The 17262-nt window shown below is 39.6% G+C and overlaps 1 protein-coding gene across 3 annotated transcripts in view; it reads right to left on the bottom strand.

The window, feature by feature from the left end:
• Window positions 1-3614: 3614 nt before the first annotated feature.
• The window catches only part of myh11a (myosin, heavy chain 11a, smooth muscle), a 49161-nt gene continuing 35513 nt past the window's right edge, over window positions 3615-17262 (bottom strand). Inside the window, exons 27-43 of one of the 3 annotated variants that reach the window (XM_036571506.1) lie at window positions 16846-17058; window positions 16355-16499; window positions 15646-15852; window positions 14985-15089; window positions 14490-14642; window positions 14014-14262; window positions 13669-13881; window positions 13228-13440; window positions 12677-12838; window positions 12422-12550; window positions 12061-12149; window positions 11286-11409; window positions 10229-10437; window positions 9968-10076; window positions 9104-9276; window positions 8173-8205; window positions 4725-4822 (exon numbers count right to left, since the gene is read on the bottom strand). In XM_036571506.1, coding sequence (XP_036427399.1) covers window positions 8181-8205; window positions 9104-9276; window positions 9968-10076; window positions 10229-10437; window positions 11286-11409; window positions 12061-12149; window positions 12422-12550; window positions 12677-12838; window positions 13228-13440; window positions 13669-13881; window positions 14014-14262; window positions 14490-14642; window positions 14985-15089; window positions 15646-15852; window positions 16355-16499; window positions 16846-17058 — 2518 coding nt within the window. In that variant the 3' untranslated portion in view covers window positions 4725-4822; window positions 8173-8180. Of the gene's footprint in view, window positions 4823-8172; window positions 8206-9103; window positions 9277-9967; window positions 10077-10228; window positions 10438-11285; window positions 11410-12060; window positions 12150-12421; window positions 12551-12676; window positions 12839-13227; window positions 13441-13668; window positions 13882-14013; window positions 14263-14489; window positions 14643-14984; window positions 15090-15645; window positions 15853-16354; window positions 16500-16845; window positions 17059-17262 lie in introns of all 3 variants that reach the window. The other 2 variants (XM_036571503.1, XM_036571505.1) reach the window with 2 other exon arrangements.

Raw genomic sequence — 17262 nt, 5'->3', positions numbered from 1 at the left:
TTCTGTGAGTGTTCATGGTTCTATATAGAGCCCTTTAAAAACCATCTTTTTACATCCTCCTAGCTCTACATTCTTCCCCCAGTGTAGCAGTGATTACCCTGGAGAGGAGCATCTGCTGAGTGCCATAAGCGCAGCAGCCAACAGAATATTTAATATGTTTGGCCAAAAATAACACTGCATGTGCAGAATCACAGTTTTAGGATTAAACAGGAGAAGCAAACATCTCACTATATCAGCACAGTTGACAATAGCGCAGTATGGAAGTTCATCCAGATTTTAAAAATGGTTAAATGTCATTTGAAAACATTGTTTAATTAATACACTTGTTAAAGCAGAATTTAGTTTGCTGATTATTTTATTATGGCGTGTTTTTATAGTGTGTTAAATGTTCTTCTGTGCTCTAATGCCAGCTGTTATTGTGAGTACACTCCTCAGAAACAAATGGGCCCAAAATGGCAAAACATTTTTTTTAATGTTCTTAACAACAAATCATTAAACAAATAGGTGAACTAACTTAATATGTAAGATGTTTTCCCTTTGATTCTTTAAATGTTGAAGTTGTGTGTAAATTTCCAGACGGTCTTTTACAGAAATAAGAGTCAGTATTGATCCACTCACCACTGACGGCCTCAAACAGCTAAAAACATTGCTGAGCTAGTTTGTGTTTAATATGAGAGCAAATATTCTTTACATGTTTAAATCTGGATTCTGACTAGCCAAAACCATCAGTAACAACCGTTATATTTTGGGCTTGGCACATCCACCAGTCAGTGTGATGATGTTGAGGGTCAGTGTTGGACAGAAGTTTGTTGCATGCAGGTAAGTTTCAGACTCAAAACATGATGATGCTGAAGGATGTAGATCATCTTCCATAATCAGACTGTGGTGAATTACCCAACAGAGTGATTCAGGTTAGGCTCAAAACACAAACTAACACATACTGTGCATCAGCAGAAGATCTACAGCCTCTGACTGACCATCAACTACAAGGCAGGTGTTTCTGATGAAGTGGCTGTGCTGTGTTAGACCCTCACACTCAAACACCTGAGATGGTTCACACCTGCACATCTGGAATAAAACCTCTGACTGAGGTATTTTTCTCAGCATGGTCACTGATCAGTTCTGTATGCATGTGCGACTCATTGGCAGTTGGTTAGAGTTTCCTGTCAGAGCAGCAGCTTCCTGTCTGCTGAAGTTTTTCAGGTTTCAAACACGCTAGAGAAACCACTTCCTCTGCCACAAGTGATAAACAGACTGATGCAGTGGAGGGCAGTGGAGGGTGTTTGTGTGTGTGTGTGTGTGTGTGTGTGTGTGTGTGTGTGTGTGTGTGTTTGTGTGAGAGAGAGCCTGGATTTTCACCTATGGGCTGATTTTCATGTTTATTAAAGGTCTAAGCCATCTACATGCGGAAACAAGAGTCTGAGAGTCACTCAGAGTTGCAACTACCAACCGGAAACTCATGCAGCATCATCTCACGATCTGCAGTTTCAGCCTGAGCAGATGTTTGCCCCTAAAAGAGGGCGGAGATGGTTTATATAATCTGACCGCAGGACCAGTTCATATATATTAACTCCCTAAATCCTAAAAGCCAGTTAGTGGGTCCACACGTCACTCCTTCACTCCCACACACTGACTGTCCAGCAGTGCCCAGACTGGGCCGGATGGGCCACAAAAAGCAGCTGAGAATTTGCTGTTAAGTGGCCCCAATTTGATACATCAAATTTAAACTGATACAACATGGTTGTCAATCAACAAAGCATTCATGAAAAACAGAACAAATAAAAAATTATTATAAGTTGTATTATTTTAGGCTAATATGTAAAACTCAATTTGCAATTTTCCTCCATGTTTGTGTACAGAAAGCAAAAAGTTAAAGTTGAATTATTATGATCTTCTATTATCATAATTAGTATATGCCTTGTAGCAGAGCTGCTTAAATTGTGGGGCTGGGCCCCCTAGTAAAACTGTTTTTTATGAAGCTCTTATTGTGCTGCTTTTTAATTTATTTTGTAACTCAGTTAATAATAGATAATAAAAGATTGGGATGATTTGAGCTGATTTTCTTTAGACAAGTGCTGCAGTAGTTTGTATATTGAGCAGTTTGTTTTAGTTGAGGGGGGAAATTCTAAAAAACTGGCAAGGTGGGCTCAAATTTGCATGTTTGTTTTACCCATTTACAGTCAAAGTTGGTGATCACTTTTTAAACCTTTTAGAAAAGTTTAGTGTAAACATTTGTGCACCGAGACTAGTTTAACCCCAAAAATGGCCAGTCATAAACCTGAGATTATAAGGGTTAAAGTTATTGTTATTATCAGATCCATTCAGAAAAAATGGACAGTGTTACTGTTACTGTTTGGTCAACCACATCTTATCTGGAGTCCGGATGACAGTTAAAAACTCTTTATCTGGACATTTTAACATTAAATAACAGAACAAATACAGATAATAATGTATGTGATGTCTTTAGAGTTGGACAGCGGAAAAAAGGTTCTTCTCACTGCTCTCCAGCTACCGCGAGTTCAACTCCATCAGCAGCACCCGATTAATAATGTATTTATTAGATAAAGCAGGAAACTGTAAATGCTGAACTTCCTCTGAGCAGAGAGCAGCAAACGGTTCAGTGAACACATTAACATCAAATCACTGCTGACTGATCTGGACTGAACCAGCAGCGGCTGCTCTGTTAGAACCCGATTAGAGCCTAAAACATCGAAAGAAACAGGAATTTTTACACATATATACTGTGTTGGAGAATAAAACGACTGTAATATGTTTTTGTTATTTAGTGTTTCTAATAAAGTGACCACTCAGTGGAAGCACAAGGTGGGTGTTTCTAATAAAGTGGCCAGTGAGTGGTAGCAAAAGGTAGGTGCTTATAATAAAGTGGCCAGTGAGTGGACACACAAGGTGGATATTTCTAATAAAGTGGCCAGTTAGTGGACACACAAGGTGGGTGTTTGTAATAAAGTGGCCAGAGTGGAAGCACAAAGTGGGTGTTTCTAATAAACTGGCCAGTGAGTGGAAGAACAAGGTCAGTGTTTATAATAAAGGTAGGTGTTTCTAATAAAGTGGCCAGTTAGTGGAAGCCCAAGGTGGATATTTCTAATAAAATGGCCAGTTAGTGGACACACAAGGTGGGCGTTTGTAATAAAGTGGCCAGAGTGGAAGCACAAAGTGGGTGTTTCTAATAAACTGGCCAGTGAGTGGAAGAACAAGGTAGGTGTTTATAATAAAGTGGCCATTTAGTGGAAGCACAAGGTAAGTGTTTCTAATAAAGTGGCCAGTTAGTGGAAGCCCAAGGTGGGTGTTTCTAATAAAGTGGCCAGTTAGTGGAGGCACAAGGTAGGTGTTTTTAATAATCTCTCTGCTTATTGAACACTCCTCTAAAGTGAGTTCCTTAAAGGTTCTGTAGTAAAGGCAGTGATCATACTGAATTTTTTTTTTGGTTTTGTATGGTTTGATGGTCCTCCAGCCGCAGTGAATTAGGAAGAGGCACTGTGCCCTCTGGTGGTGAAATAATAAACAACAGCAAAACTGCAGCTGTTCTTTAATCTTCGGATCACAGCACATCGCTTAAATTCCTTTTCAAAACACACCAAACACAATCAGTTTATTTCACACTTTATTTCAATGTGCAAGTGGTTTCACAAATTAGTAGATAAAAGTGAAATAACAGTTCTGATAAGAACCCTAGATTACATTTTGGTGACGAGTGGAGGGGTCTGAAAAAATTAAAACAGTATCAGGGTCTTAATGGAGGTGGTTTTAGAGGATAAATGTTTTAAAGTTCTAATCAGGACTAAAACAGCAGTCAGGATCTGATTAGACCTTTAAAATATCCAAAGAGGAATTTCTAAAAATATATAAATAAACTGTGTTAGAGAATAAAATGTCTAAAATATGTTTATTATTTTGGTTCTCTGTTGTTCTGACAGCAGAACACAACATTCTTTGGTAAAATACTCGACTGCATAGATTAAAAGTGATCATAAAGTGCTATAGAACTGACCTGGCTCGTGTGTTATTTTCACTAATAGCTCTTTGGAGGAACAAAATACAGTTTGAAAATAAAAAAGGAAAAAAAGGTAATGAGCTCAGAAAAGAACTGCTTGTCTTCCTGTTTGGTGGTGCAGAGCTTCACTCTGTCTCACTGAAAGCATTTAAATGTTCACTGAAGGCTCGAAACAACCAGACAGACTGACTCTTAATTGCTAACATGCTAACACGCCAAATTACTACCAGTGTGCCGTATATAAACTTACAGGCCGGTGCCGGACACTAGACGTATAATTCTGCAGGACAGAACAGGAAAACCTGCTGCTTTAACATTAAGACTAAAAAAGTGTCTGCTGCATAAGACAAAGCAAGTGTTAGCATAAAGCAAGCCACTTTGGTCGAGTGGATCTTACTGACCACCTGAATTTATCACTTGGTCTGGATTCTTCCTCCGTACTAATGATTCAGATGAGAAAATGGCACCGAACGGCGAAATAAAATCATTATTACAGTGTCAGAAAGTGAAGCGTTCAGAAATGGATGTGCTGAAAAAGAGAAATAAGAAGCAGATTTTGCAGCTACACAAGTCAAACTTAATTACAATCTGATAATCTGTGGTGGTTTCATAAACAGACGCTGAGTTTGGAACAGTGAGTTGGGGGGGGGTAGGTTAAGAGAGGGGGAGTGATGCCTCTATTCTCCAGATTTGGTGCCGTTGTAGTCGCCCTGCATGTCTGCGTCGTCCTCAGCAGCATCGGCGGTCTCTACCACCCTGCGGCCGCCTGCGCGTCTGGGAGTGCTGCTGAAGGACGGCTCGTTACCGCGCCTACAAACACCAACAACATGACGACATTAGAACAACCTCTCAGAAACAACACACTCCACTTTAACAGTTAAAGGGCCAATATCACACACTATTAAACCCAAACGTCCGTTTATAACACGTTATAATGTGTTTATGTACCAAAATCAGTCAGAATTTATTTCTACATCATCATTTTACAGCCTCTCTTTATCCCTCACAGTTAAACAGATTGCTTCAGCTACTGTGCCTTTAAGACTGATATTTGTAAATGAGCTCTGTTCTGATTGGCTGTCCTGTATTGTGCCTTTCAGCTATGTTGATCCTTTGTTGCAATGATATTTTTGCATATTACAGCACAACGTTTAATCATATGAAAAATCTTGCACTCAAATAACTCCACTTCAAAGGGAATGGATGGAGCTAAACTGCAGTAGGCTAAATGGGTGGAGCTAAACTGCTGTAGGCTGAATGGGCGGGGCTAAACTGCTGCAGGCTACAGTACACTGTCATACAGAAATATGGTTACACTTGTGGCATCACAACCCTTATTAAATTGTTAATGCAGTTTGGTTTGTGCATATGGACCGAATGGGAAGTGAGCAGCATGTTTTACAGCGTGGGTCAGTGTTTTTGTGATATGGGCCCTTTAATGTGACCTGGGGGTGAAAGCTGCAGGATGCTTCTGCTGCGGCTGCATCTTTATTCACCTCTCAGGTTTCTGAGGGGAATTTAATAGCTGAATGTCTTGTGGTCCAAACGCAGCTCTTTGGTGGCTTAGAAAAGAGCTAAAAAGAACCTGCAAAGGAGCTAGAACAGAAATCAGAGTGACCAGATCAAACAACACCCTCCAGGAGCTTCTACTGGGTATGTTTAGCTAACATGCTGAATATTAATTTCCAAATATGGAACAGATTGTTGTCTGATTTGCAGTTTTATATTTTAAGCTTAAGCTTTATTCATTCATTACACTCAAGCTAATATAAAATGTATGAAGGGAGTAAAAAAACGTGACTCTGGAACCAATATTCAGCATCAGTCAGCATAATCATAATAGTTGTTTTTCTTTTAAACTGCCTGAAATTAAAATGAAATCAAATTAAAAGTTTAAATTACATCACAAAACGTCCAGTAACACCAGTTTAGCACTAAACCAGCAGCTCCAGTCTGAGGGGCTTGCTTGACGAATGTGGTAAACAGTGTGATTGTTATGGCTGTGTTTCTACTGGAGACACAAACTTCTTCATTCATGTCCATCCACATCTGCAGAACTCAGACTGGACACGTTTGTGTCTCAACAGAAAACAGCCGCAGTGAGTCATTAAGAGTAGAATTAAAAAACTGTAGATCAAAGAGTTCAGAGCAGCGTTATTGTCTCATTTCAGACCTGCAAACAGGCTGAATGAGCTGGTTCAGCTTTCTGAACCGCGTTAAACAGAGAGAGAGAAATATGGTCAAAAAAGATATAAATTCTACTGTAACTCTAATCAAACTGATATAAACTCTACTGTAACTCTAATCACACTGATATAAACTCTAACTCTAATCACACTGAAATAAACTCTAACTCTAATCACACTGAAATAAACTCTAACTCTAATCACACTGATATAAACTGTACTGTAACTCTAATCACACTGATATAAACTCTACTGTCACTGTTATCACACTGATATAAACTCCACTGTAACTATTATCACACTGATATAAACTCCACTGTAATTCTAATCACACTGATATAAACTCTACTGTAACTCTAATCACACTGATAAAAACTATAATGTAACTCTAATCACACTGAAATAAACTCGAATAACACTAATATAAACTCTACTGTAACACTAATCACACTAATATAAACTCTACTTTAACTCCAATCACACTGAATTAAACACTAACTTTAATCACACTGATAAAAACTAATGTAACTCTAATTACACTAATATAAAGTCTACTGTAACAATAATCACACTAATAAAAACTCTACTTTAACTCTAATCACACTGACATAAACTAAATCTAATCTCACTGAATTAAACACTAACTCTAATCACACTGATAAAAACTAATGTAACTCTAATTACACTTATATAACCTACCTCTAATCACACTAATATAAATTCTAACTCTAAGCACACTGACAAACTACTGTAACTCTAATCACACTGATATAAACTCTGCTGTAACTCTAATCACACTGATAAAAACTCTACTGTAACTCTAATCAAACTGATATAAACTCTAACTAATCACACTGATATAAACTCTACTGTAAATATAATCACACTGATATAAACTCTACTGTAACTCTCATCATGATGATATAAACTCTACTGTAACTCTGATCACACTGACATAAACTCAACTGTAACGCTAATCACACCGATATAAACTTTAAGTCTAATCACACTGACATAAACTTTACGGTAACTCTAATCACTCTGACATATACTCTTCGGTAAATGTAATCACACTGATATAAACTCTACTGTAACTCTAATCAACCTGACATAAAGTTTACTGTAACTCTAATCACACTGATATAAACTCTACTGTAACTCTGATCACACTGACATAAACTCAACTGTAACTCTAATCACACCGATATAAACTTTAAGTCTAATCACACTGACATAAACTTTACGGTAACTCTAATCACTCTGACATAAGCTCTACTGTAAATGTAATCACACTGATATAAACTCTACTGTAACTCCAATCACACTGACATAAACTACTGTAACTCTCATGACACTGATATAAACTCTACTGTAACTCTCATCACACTGATATAAACTCTAACTCTAATCACAATGATATAAACTCCACTGTAACTCTAATCACACTGATATAAATTCTACAGTAACGCTAATCACACTGATATAAACTCTACTGTAACTCTCATCACACTGACATAAACTGTAACTCTAATCACACTGATATAAACCCTAACTTTAATCACACTGATATAAACCCTAACTTTAATCACACTGATATAAACTCTACTGTAACTCTAATCACACTGATATAAACTCTACTGTAACTCTCATCACACTGATATAAACTCTACTGTAAACTCTACTGTAACTCTAATCACACTGATATAAAATCTACTGTAACTCTAATCACACTGATAAATACTCCACTGTGACTCTAATCTATAGACTCACTGGTGTTGTGTACATATGACCACGTGTGTGTGTGTGTTGGTACGGTTCCTCCATCATGACTGTCTACGCTATAAAACAGTTCTAATTCTAAACCATATTTCTCAGAAGGGAAATAAAGGGAGTTAGGATGAGATGTTGTGTAGCTGATGAAATCAAAGAAATCAGGAAAATATCACGTTTTGTAGCTGCTAAGTCCACAGGTACCTGCATGGTCACTGTGCAGGTTCAGGGTTGCCTCTGTAATACACACACAAAGTGTTTTCCTTCCACTTTAAAAGCTGAACTCTCATTAACTCTCAGTCATTCACTAAAACTGTAAACTGAGCCATGAGTCTTAGATTAGCTGTTAAACAGATCACAAACAGGTGAGCCGATTTCAAAATGCACTCACAAAATATATTTTTAATACTTTTTTGTATCCAGCACTTTATAAATTACAATTTTTTTTTTTTAATGAAAGTCCTGGCACAGTCCAGCTGGCCATGTGCTAGCCACAGACCAGAATAAAAATAACAACACAAGTAAATAAGACTGAAACATGAACAGTGCAAGCTGGTCAGCCTGTCTTTTTTTTAAGGAAACAGTGAATGCATCTATTGGGCATGTACTCCCATGGTGCATTGCATGAACAGTTATTGCCAAGTTGAGCTGAATGAACGTAGTAAAGCAGGGAGGCAAACTAACCTAAACCTAAACTAAACTAAACTGCCTAAAACTAAAGATCTGCCTCATTCAAGACTTGCTAACTTACAAAAACAGCTGTTAATAATAGATTGATCTAGCTAGCTAACTAATATTCAGTTACAGTGGTTAGCAAGTTAACATGTAAAAAAAACATTAATGAAAGCCTTTTGAACCAATTCAGTAACATTTCAGATCATGACAGACTGCAGGACAGCTGCACAAAATGTAAATGTAACAAACACAAGTATCCACAGCTAGCTAGCTACTTTGCTAGTTAGCTTTTGCATGAATTCTCTGGACAGCTGTGTTAATGGCAGCTCAGTTCTGCACTTCAGCTCAACTCAGCTCTGACTATTCATGCAATGCATCGTGGGTATGCATGGCTAGCGGGTGCATTCAGTGTCTCCCTGTGCTGCTGTGTCCCCTTGTTAGTATTAGCGCCGAGTTGTACCTGAGTTTGCTCTTGAGTGAGTTGACCTCTCGGGACATGGCATCGTTTGTCTCCATGGCCTCGTCCAGCTCCCTCTGCAGCTTCCTGCGGGCGGCTGTGATCCGCTGAGACTCTTCCTCACTCTCCTCCAGCTGACGCTTCAGCTGCTTCACACGGGCGTTCGCCTTATCCGCCTAAACACACCCACATGTAATAAAGACATAATAAACACCATGACTAAACACTGTTCCCAACTAAAATACTATACCTGATTAAAGACTGTTCCCAACTTAAGTTTATTCTAGACTAAACACTGTTCCCAACTACATACTGATCCCAACTAAAATTTATTTCCAACTAAAGACTGTTTCCAACCAAACGCTGTTCACAACTAAAGTTTAATCCCAACTAAACACTGTTCCCAACAAAACACTGTTCCCAATTAAAGTTTATTCCTGACTAAACACTGTTCCTGAATAAATACTGTTCCCAAATAAATACTCTTCCCAATGAAAGTTTATTCCAGACTAAAGAATGGTCCTGATTAAAGTTTATTCCTGATTAAAGACCAATCCCAATTAAAATGTATTCCCAAATTAAAAACCATTCCCAATTTAAATTTATTCCCAAAAATAAAATCTATTCCCAACTAAAGACTGTACTGACTAAAGACTGTACCTGATTAAAGACTATTCCCAACTAAAGACTGTTCCTAACTGTCCCCTACTTAAGACTCTTCTTGACAAAAAGCCGTTCCTGGCTAAAAGCTGAATGACCAATGCTGTTTTCAGAAATGTTTAAAAGTTAGCTCTTGTAGCAAATCAACAAAAGATGGCTGAAACCACGTTCTGATTAAGGCATATTACACAGATATTAGAGAATGACCTGGTCTTTGTACTGCTCTGCCTGCTTCCTCTCGTCTTCCACCTGGATCATCAGGTCCTTCAGCTTCTTGTCCTTCTGACGCATCGTCTTAGCCGAAGCCTGTTTGTCCCTGAGTTACCAACCATAACCAAACCATGTTATTACTGCATCAGTTCAACTTGTACAAGACTGAATTCTGCCCGTCAGAAGTAACTATTCATTTACATTCTCATTTCATTGTTCCAAAAATGACTCTGCTTATCACTAATAAGTCCTCCACACCTGTTCTCCTGCTCTAGCTGCTCCTCCAGTTGAGCCACTTTGGCCTCCAGGGCAGAGATAGAGGATTTAAACTTGGATTTGACCTGGTTCTCCATCTCCTGCAGTTTGGCCTTCAGCTCTTTGTTCTGTCTCTCCATCTGCTGCCGAGCGCTCTCGTTCTTCTGCGAGGTGGAGCGTTCTGTCTGCAGCTCGTTGGTCAGCTGGTCAACCTGCAAGATGGAACAAAGAGGAGAAGAAGAAAAGAAGGTTCTGAAAGCTGTGGGTGACCAAATGAGGAAATTGCTTAAAGCGATAGTTCAGCAAAATAAAAATAGATGGAACTGTTTTATTCTAACTTTAAAGATTCAGGCTGGAAGATGGTTGTTTATACTGTTTTCAGCTATGTTATAAACGTTTGTCCATTTTATAGACACAGAAGATGATTTAGACAAACAGTTAGCACCATGCTAACCGGGTAGGGGTTAACCTTCCATTGCTTTTTAGCCACATTAGCCTTGTAGTAGAGCTCTGCTCTCTTGAAGATTCCCACTGGACCCACAGGACCCACCACATTATTTTACAGCACAGGACTAATTTTCAGTGTTGTGTACAGGAGCGGGCAGGAAACCAGCCCACTGCAGGCGGGAGCAGTACAAAGCACACATGAAGACAAATCCCGCAAATTAATAAATAACCGATATAAAGTAGAATGATCAGTAAATCATATATATATATATATATATATATATATATATATAAATGAATTGTCATTCTAAAGTGTTGCAAAGCAGCCGATCACGTGAACAACACCCAGATTCTTGTAGCTTACAGAGATGGAGTCTTCAGTCTGATGACCACAGCTGCCCAGCAAAACACCAAAAATAACCGCTCTGTGGTTTATTTCCTACTTTGTGTTTACTGGGAATGAATGGCGTTTGGTGAAGTTACTCACAGTAAGCCTGATGAACTTTTCACTGAACTGTCGCTGTTACTAAATCAGTATGTCTGTTTCAGGTCTGTTTGGTTTGTGCAAAATGCAAATGAAGCTGTGTGTGTTTGTGATGGCAGTGATGATGACCTGCTGGGCGCTCTTCCTCAGACGGTCGTTCAGCATCTCCATGTTGCCCTGCTCCTCCTCCAGCTCCTCCTCCAGCTGAGCAATCTTCGCCTCCAGACGTCGCTTCTCATCACTTAGCGCAGACCTACAGCAACACAGACATCAGCTCACTGCATTGCTCTCAAACTGCTCTGTTTTAAACATATGTGACAGAAGATTAGCATCTTTCACAGGATGCTTCTATCTTGATGACAGCAGCTATGTTACGAAAAATGTTCATGAATCTGTATTAAACTACTTGATAAAAAAAGTTTATCCCATAAAATTATCACAGCCTTTTTGTGAGCTTTTAACTAAAACCAAAAGATTAGGTCTTTTTCACTTTTCTCATGCAGGACATGCACAGCACTGACTGTTATGCATTATATATTATTTATTAGCACTTAGCAGCAGGGTGTTGCCCTGTAAGAGTTAGCCAGGCTGCTAATATCATACAATTTCTTCATCACAGAATCTAGATATAGACAAGATAGAAACAGGAAACCATGAATATGAAATCATCAATGTGTGTTACTCCAAAATGAATCAATGGAATCAAACAATTGATTCATTGAAACCGGCAGACCAAACAAATCGGTTCAGGAAACTGAACTGAAATTACTCCAAATCAGTGTAGAATTCAAATCATTAACTGATTATGTCTGATATTAGAAGCATTTGAGAAAAATAAACAAATGAGGGTCATATAAAAAGGTGGAAAAAAACATGTTTTAATCTCTGTGTTAGTGCTACTTACTTTCCAGATGCGTTGCTCGCCAACTCATCAGCCAGTTCGTCACGCTCTGCTTCGGCCTGTTTCTTCGCTCTCTCTGCCGCAGCCAAGTCCTACAAAACCATTAGCTTCAGTTACTGATCCAGAAACAGTCCAACAAACCAAAAGCTTCAGTTACTGATTCAAAAACAGTCCAACAAACCATCAGCTTCAGTTACTGATCCAAAAACAGCCCAACAAACCATCAGATTTGGCAAAAGAAAAGTGGCTTTTAGTGGCTTTACCCACCTCACTTTAAGCATTAACACAGCAAAACTGACCAGTTGGTTTTCTACAGCCATAAACTAAATAGTTTTGATATGAAATGTTCTGTATTGAGCTCCACCTCCTGTAGCTGCATCAGCTCAGCTTCCAGGTTCTTAGCCTTCCGCTCGTTCTCCTTCGCTGAGGATAGAACTTCCTCTCTGGCCGCTCGGGCTTCTTCCAGTTCCCTCTGGAAGTCCTTCATTTGGGCCTGTCAAAGTTCATGAGCACCAATTGTGAATGATTCAGGAGAAACCAGATGAAAGTACTGAATTATGTCTTTATTTTAATGGAAAAAAAGTATGTGAAAAAGTGTATGTTTTCATCAGAAGATGACCTGGAGCTTGCGTAGCTGTTTGATGGCCTCATCTCTGCCCTTATTGGCTGTGTCAATCTGACTCTCCAGGTCCTTTATATCTCCCTCCATCTTCTTCTTGGAGGCGGCCATGGCGGTTCTCTGTTTACGCTCATCCTCCAGCTCCGTCTCCAGCTCGCGCACCTGTAGGAGGATAATTAGATATTATTGATATTATGATATTTACTAATAAAAATGAAAATGTAATCGTGGCAATATAATTATGTCAGATAATATAGATTTACTGAAATCAATAACATGTTAAAACAAGCACTTATAAATACCTTCATAATCTTAAAACCTTGGAAGATGTCAATAATACGAACATGAACCCTTTAGCATAAGTCAGTCTGCTTGCTCAAAATAGTGCGACTTTCCTCAAAGTGTTTTCTTAAATACTATTTACAGAAGCATTTAAGTGTTTTAACAGCATCATTTCCACTGATAAACTGCTGATAAACCACTGCAGCACTGTTATTTGCAGATGTCACTGTTCAAATGATATATCGTTCCTGAACAGCAGTTTAACTCACCTGTTTGAAGAGCTGCTTCCTCTTCTCCTCTCCCTGCTCATCTCTGCCCTGCAGGTCACGCTCAAATTGAGCTTTCAGAGCCTGCATATTGACTTCCAGACGCAGTTTAGCATCTTCAGCCGCCTGCAGCTCGTCTTCCAGCTCCTCCAGCTGGGTCTTCATCTCCTCTACCTGAGCCTCCAGACTACGCTTAGACTTCTCCAGCTCATGAACCTGCACCAGAACAGTTCCAAATAGAACAATTTGTTAGAGGTTTGAGTACAGTCTGCAGTTTGCAACAGTGTAAGTTATTTCTCTAGTTAAACAAAGTGTTATTCTACCCATTAACTTGCACACATAATTGTATAATATTCAGATCTACCTATCTATCTATCTATACATACATATAGATCAGAATATCTCGGTGTGTTTTTTGTAGATCATTGAACACTAAGTTCTTACGTTCTTGCCCACATCATCCTTGGAGCTGACAAGGTCCTCCATCTCAACCCTCAGGGCTTTATTAGCTCTCTCCAGTTCCTCTCGAGCATCCTGTGCCTCCTCCAGCGCTCGGGCTAAAGACAGCGCCTTCGTCTCCTTCTCCCGTGCCTCTGCCTCTGCACGGTCGCGCTCCTCAGCGTACTTGCTGGAGATACTCTTCTCCTCTGCCAGCATCTACAGCAAACACAGTCGATCTGGGATTAACTGTTTCTGCTATTTAAATGCTGCATTTTAAAATAAAGAACTGTTCATATATTTATATTTTTATTAATTATAACTAAAACATTCATGATAAAGAAAGCTCACCTGGTCAAATTTCTTCTGTTTCTTCTCCAGGTTGGACACAAGCTGTCTCTGGTTGTCCAGATCCATCAGGATGTCTTCCAGCTCCTGCTGCAGGCGGTTCTTTGTTTTTTCCAGCTTATCATACGCAGCCGCTTTTTCCTCAAACTGCGTATTAGACGCCTCGAGATCTCTCTGCAGACGCTTCTTTCCCTCCTCCAGGAGCTCCACATTACCTGCCATCTCCTCCAGCTTCTTCTTAAAGTCTGACAACTAATGGTACAATAGTCAGGACACATCATTTTAACCATAACTGTTCTCATCATCTAAGAATTCTCATCATTTTAGAATAATCTACAGCTCTGTTTATCACTTGCATTCATCTACAATCTTCCTAATAATCATCTGAATTGGTTTTGTATTAGAATCATTTCTTTCATGTATTTATATCTGAATTTGTTTTTACTTTATTGACAGTGACTCTGCAGTGATGTCAGCACCTGTATGTTGAGGGTGGAAACATGTCTCTCTACGTTCCTCTTGGCCTCAGTCTCCTCCTCCAGCTGCTCCTGTAGGCTGTTCCGCTCATCTTCCATCTGACGCAGTTTGGTGGAAAACTGCAGCTTCTGCCTCGTCTCCTCCGCCAAGAGCTCCTGAGGTCACACAGAGGTCAAAGGTCAGCATATGGCCTCAGATACGATCCAGTGTCTCAACAAACAGCAGTTCCACATACGTACAAGAACACGACTTTTACTATAAAAACGACTTTAGAACGAAATACTAGCATTGTGATTATATTGTAATTAAACTGTGATTATATTGTGATTATACTATGATTGTATTGTGATTATACTGTGATTGTATTGTGAATATGTTGTGATTATATTGTGATTAACAATACGGGGGAGTTCCTGTATGGGTTTAGAACATGTAAAATATTACAATATATTATTATAAAGAGCAGAATAGGTATGATATTAGCATAAAGAGCATACCTGTGTGTCCTGGACCTGCGAGGTGAGGCTGGCCACGTCTTTGTTCAATTTGATGTTCTTCCCCTCAGCTTCATTCAGGAGATTAGTTACACTCTCCAGCTCCACCTGCAGGAGAACACATGTTATTACGCCACTACTCAAATTTTACACACCTCCTCAGTGTACACAGTGAATTAAAATACTGGACACGCCCACCCATGAAGGAACACACCCATTCAGGAAAGACACACACACACTCAATAAGGACACAACCACTCAGAAGGGAACACATCCACTGCACACACACTCAGGACACACCCACCGAGGAAGGGTTTTTCTTTATTACAGTAAAAGTAAGGACATATCAAAACTACACATATATAACTATACAGGGACTAAACAGTGTTGAACAAATCCAGACTCTTTCCCCACCCCACTCACTGTCAGCTCACCTAACAGCAGCTATGCTAACAGCAGTTAATAAGTCATAGCAATAAAATACTTTAAAACATTTCATATTTTAAAAGCTATAACATTTGATTTGCTGCGTTCACACTGAGCTTTATGTAGCAAGCTTATATGATCTTCTATTATCTTCTAGCACTGCTGATGTCTAATCTAATCGGTTATACATGACTGCTGCCAGGCTGGTCGAAAGCTAATTGCTACTGCAGTGACTCACGGTGATTTTGGAAACTCTGTCTCCGAGCTCCGCCTTCTGTTTCTCACTGTCGTTGAAGCGCGCCTGCAGATCTGTCAGCTGACCCTCCACTTTCTTCCTCTTGTGTTCTACGTCCTGTTTGGCCTGTGTTAGCGAGCGTATCTCCACTGTCAGCTCTGATGTCTCCTTCTCCAGAGCCTGCTTCGCCTTCTCCAGGTTAGACTTCACCTGCAACCCCACAAAACCATGATCAGCACTTGTGTAAACCATTTGCTATCATAGCATAAACTCTAGTGCAGAATTTAAAAATGTTTTTTATGTAAAATCTAAAGACTGATTGTGTTAAAAGTAAGGCTATCGTGAGAACTTTAGATTTTAGAGATTTAAAAAGCGTTCAATTCAAATTTACACTCGATTAATCTTCTTAAAAATTACTTCAGCATCTGAATGGTAAACAGGGTTTAAATCTGCAGGTCATTATAAAGCTGTGTTTAGCAGATTCTCCACAGTAGGCTGAATGTGTAGGATTGAAAGGGGGGACACCAGAAGGAACATGCTTGACTAATGCATGACTGTTTGTAGTTATAGATTCTGTGTATATGAAGCAAAATGTTTGCTGTCGTAAATTGTGTGAATATGAAGTAAAAGGTTTTGTTTAGATACGTCAAGACAGAACAGCTTGGGCTAATAAGTGTTTTGACAACAATTTCAGATTTTATTCAGACTTCACCCTCTTCGCCTGCTCCAGCTGTTCCGTGAGCTCCTCCACAGCCTGCGTGTGTTTCTGTCTCATCTCCTGAACCTGAGCTTCATGACTGCGGCTCTCCTCCTCCATCGCCCTCTTCAGCAGAGTCACCTCCTGCTCGCGCTTCGCCCTGCACCAACAGGTCAACACATTAAAGATGCAGTTCCCCCCAAAAAGTCCCAGTAACAGATTTTTCTTTCTTATCCTGAAAGTAATCATTGAGCAAGTCAGTGTTTGGTTTCTTTATTTCTAGCGCCAGAACTACGAGGCTAATGTACTGCAGCACACTTCAGTCCATGTTTATATATAACAGTGTTTTATACAGCATCAGAAGCCTCATAATCAAGTCTATTAGAGGTACTTAACAACTCTACATGCCTTGTCTGATCTAAAGCTATCGCTGTCAGATCAGAAACAAAGCAGATTTATCACTCATGTTTTCGTTGCTTTCTCTGTGTAAATGGCCTTTTGCTGACCTGAGCTCCTGCTGTGTTGCCGTGGTGTCCAGTGTGTCCTCTAATTCGGACTTAAGTGCCTCCAGCTCCTCCCCGAGATCCCTCTTCGTTTTCTCTGCTTTATTCCGGGCGGCACGTTCTGACTCCAGATCCTCCTGCAGGTCTGAGATGACGCCCTCCAGCTCCCGAATCTTCTTCAGAGCGTTATTCTTCTGAGCCATCTCATCCTCCAGCCTGAAGGACAGAAGGAAACTTACTTTAAACATCTCAAACATTCTCCAACACCTCAAACACCTCCAACACAAACACATCCAAAACCTCAAACACTTCTGACACCTAAAACACCTCGAACACAAACATATCCAAAAGCTCAATTCCAACACCTCCAACTCTTCAAACACCTCCGACACATTAAACACCTGCAAAACCACATACACT

Source organism: Colossoma macropomum, unplaced genomic scaffold, assembly GCF_904425465.1.
Source record: "Colossoma macropomum unplaced genomic scaffold, Colossoma_macropomum, whole genome shotgun sequence".
Classification (NCBI taxonomy): Eukaryota; Metazoa; Chordata; class Actinopteri; order Characiformes; family Serrasalmidae; genus Colossoma; species Colossoma macropomum.
Note: the sequence above shows the minus strand (reverse complement) of the source record. Positions and strands in the feature narration are given on the sequence as shown.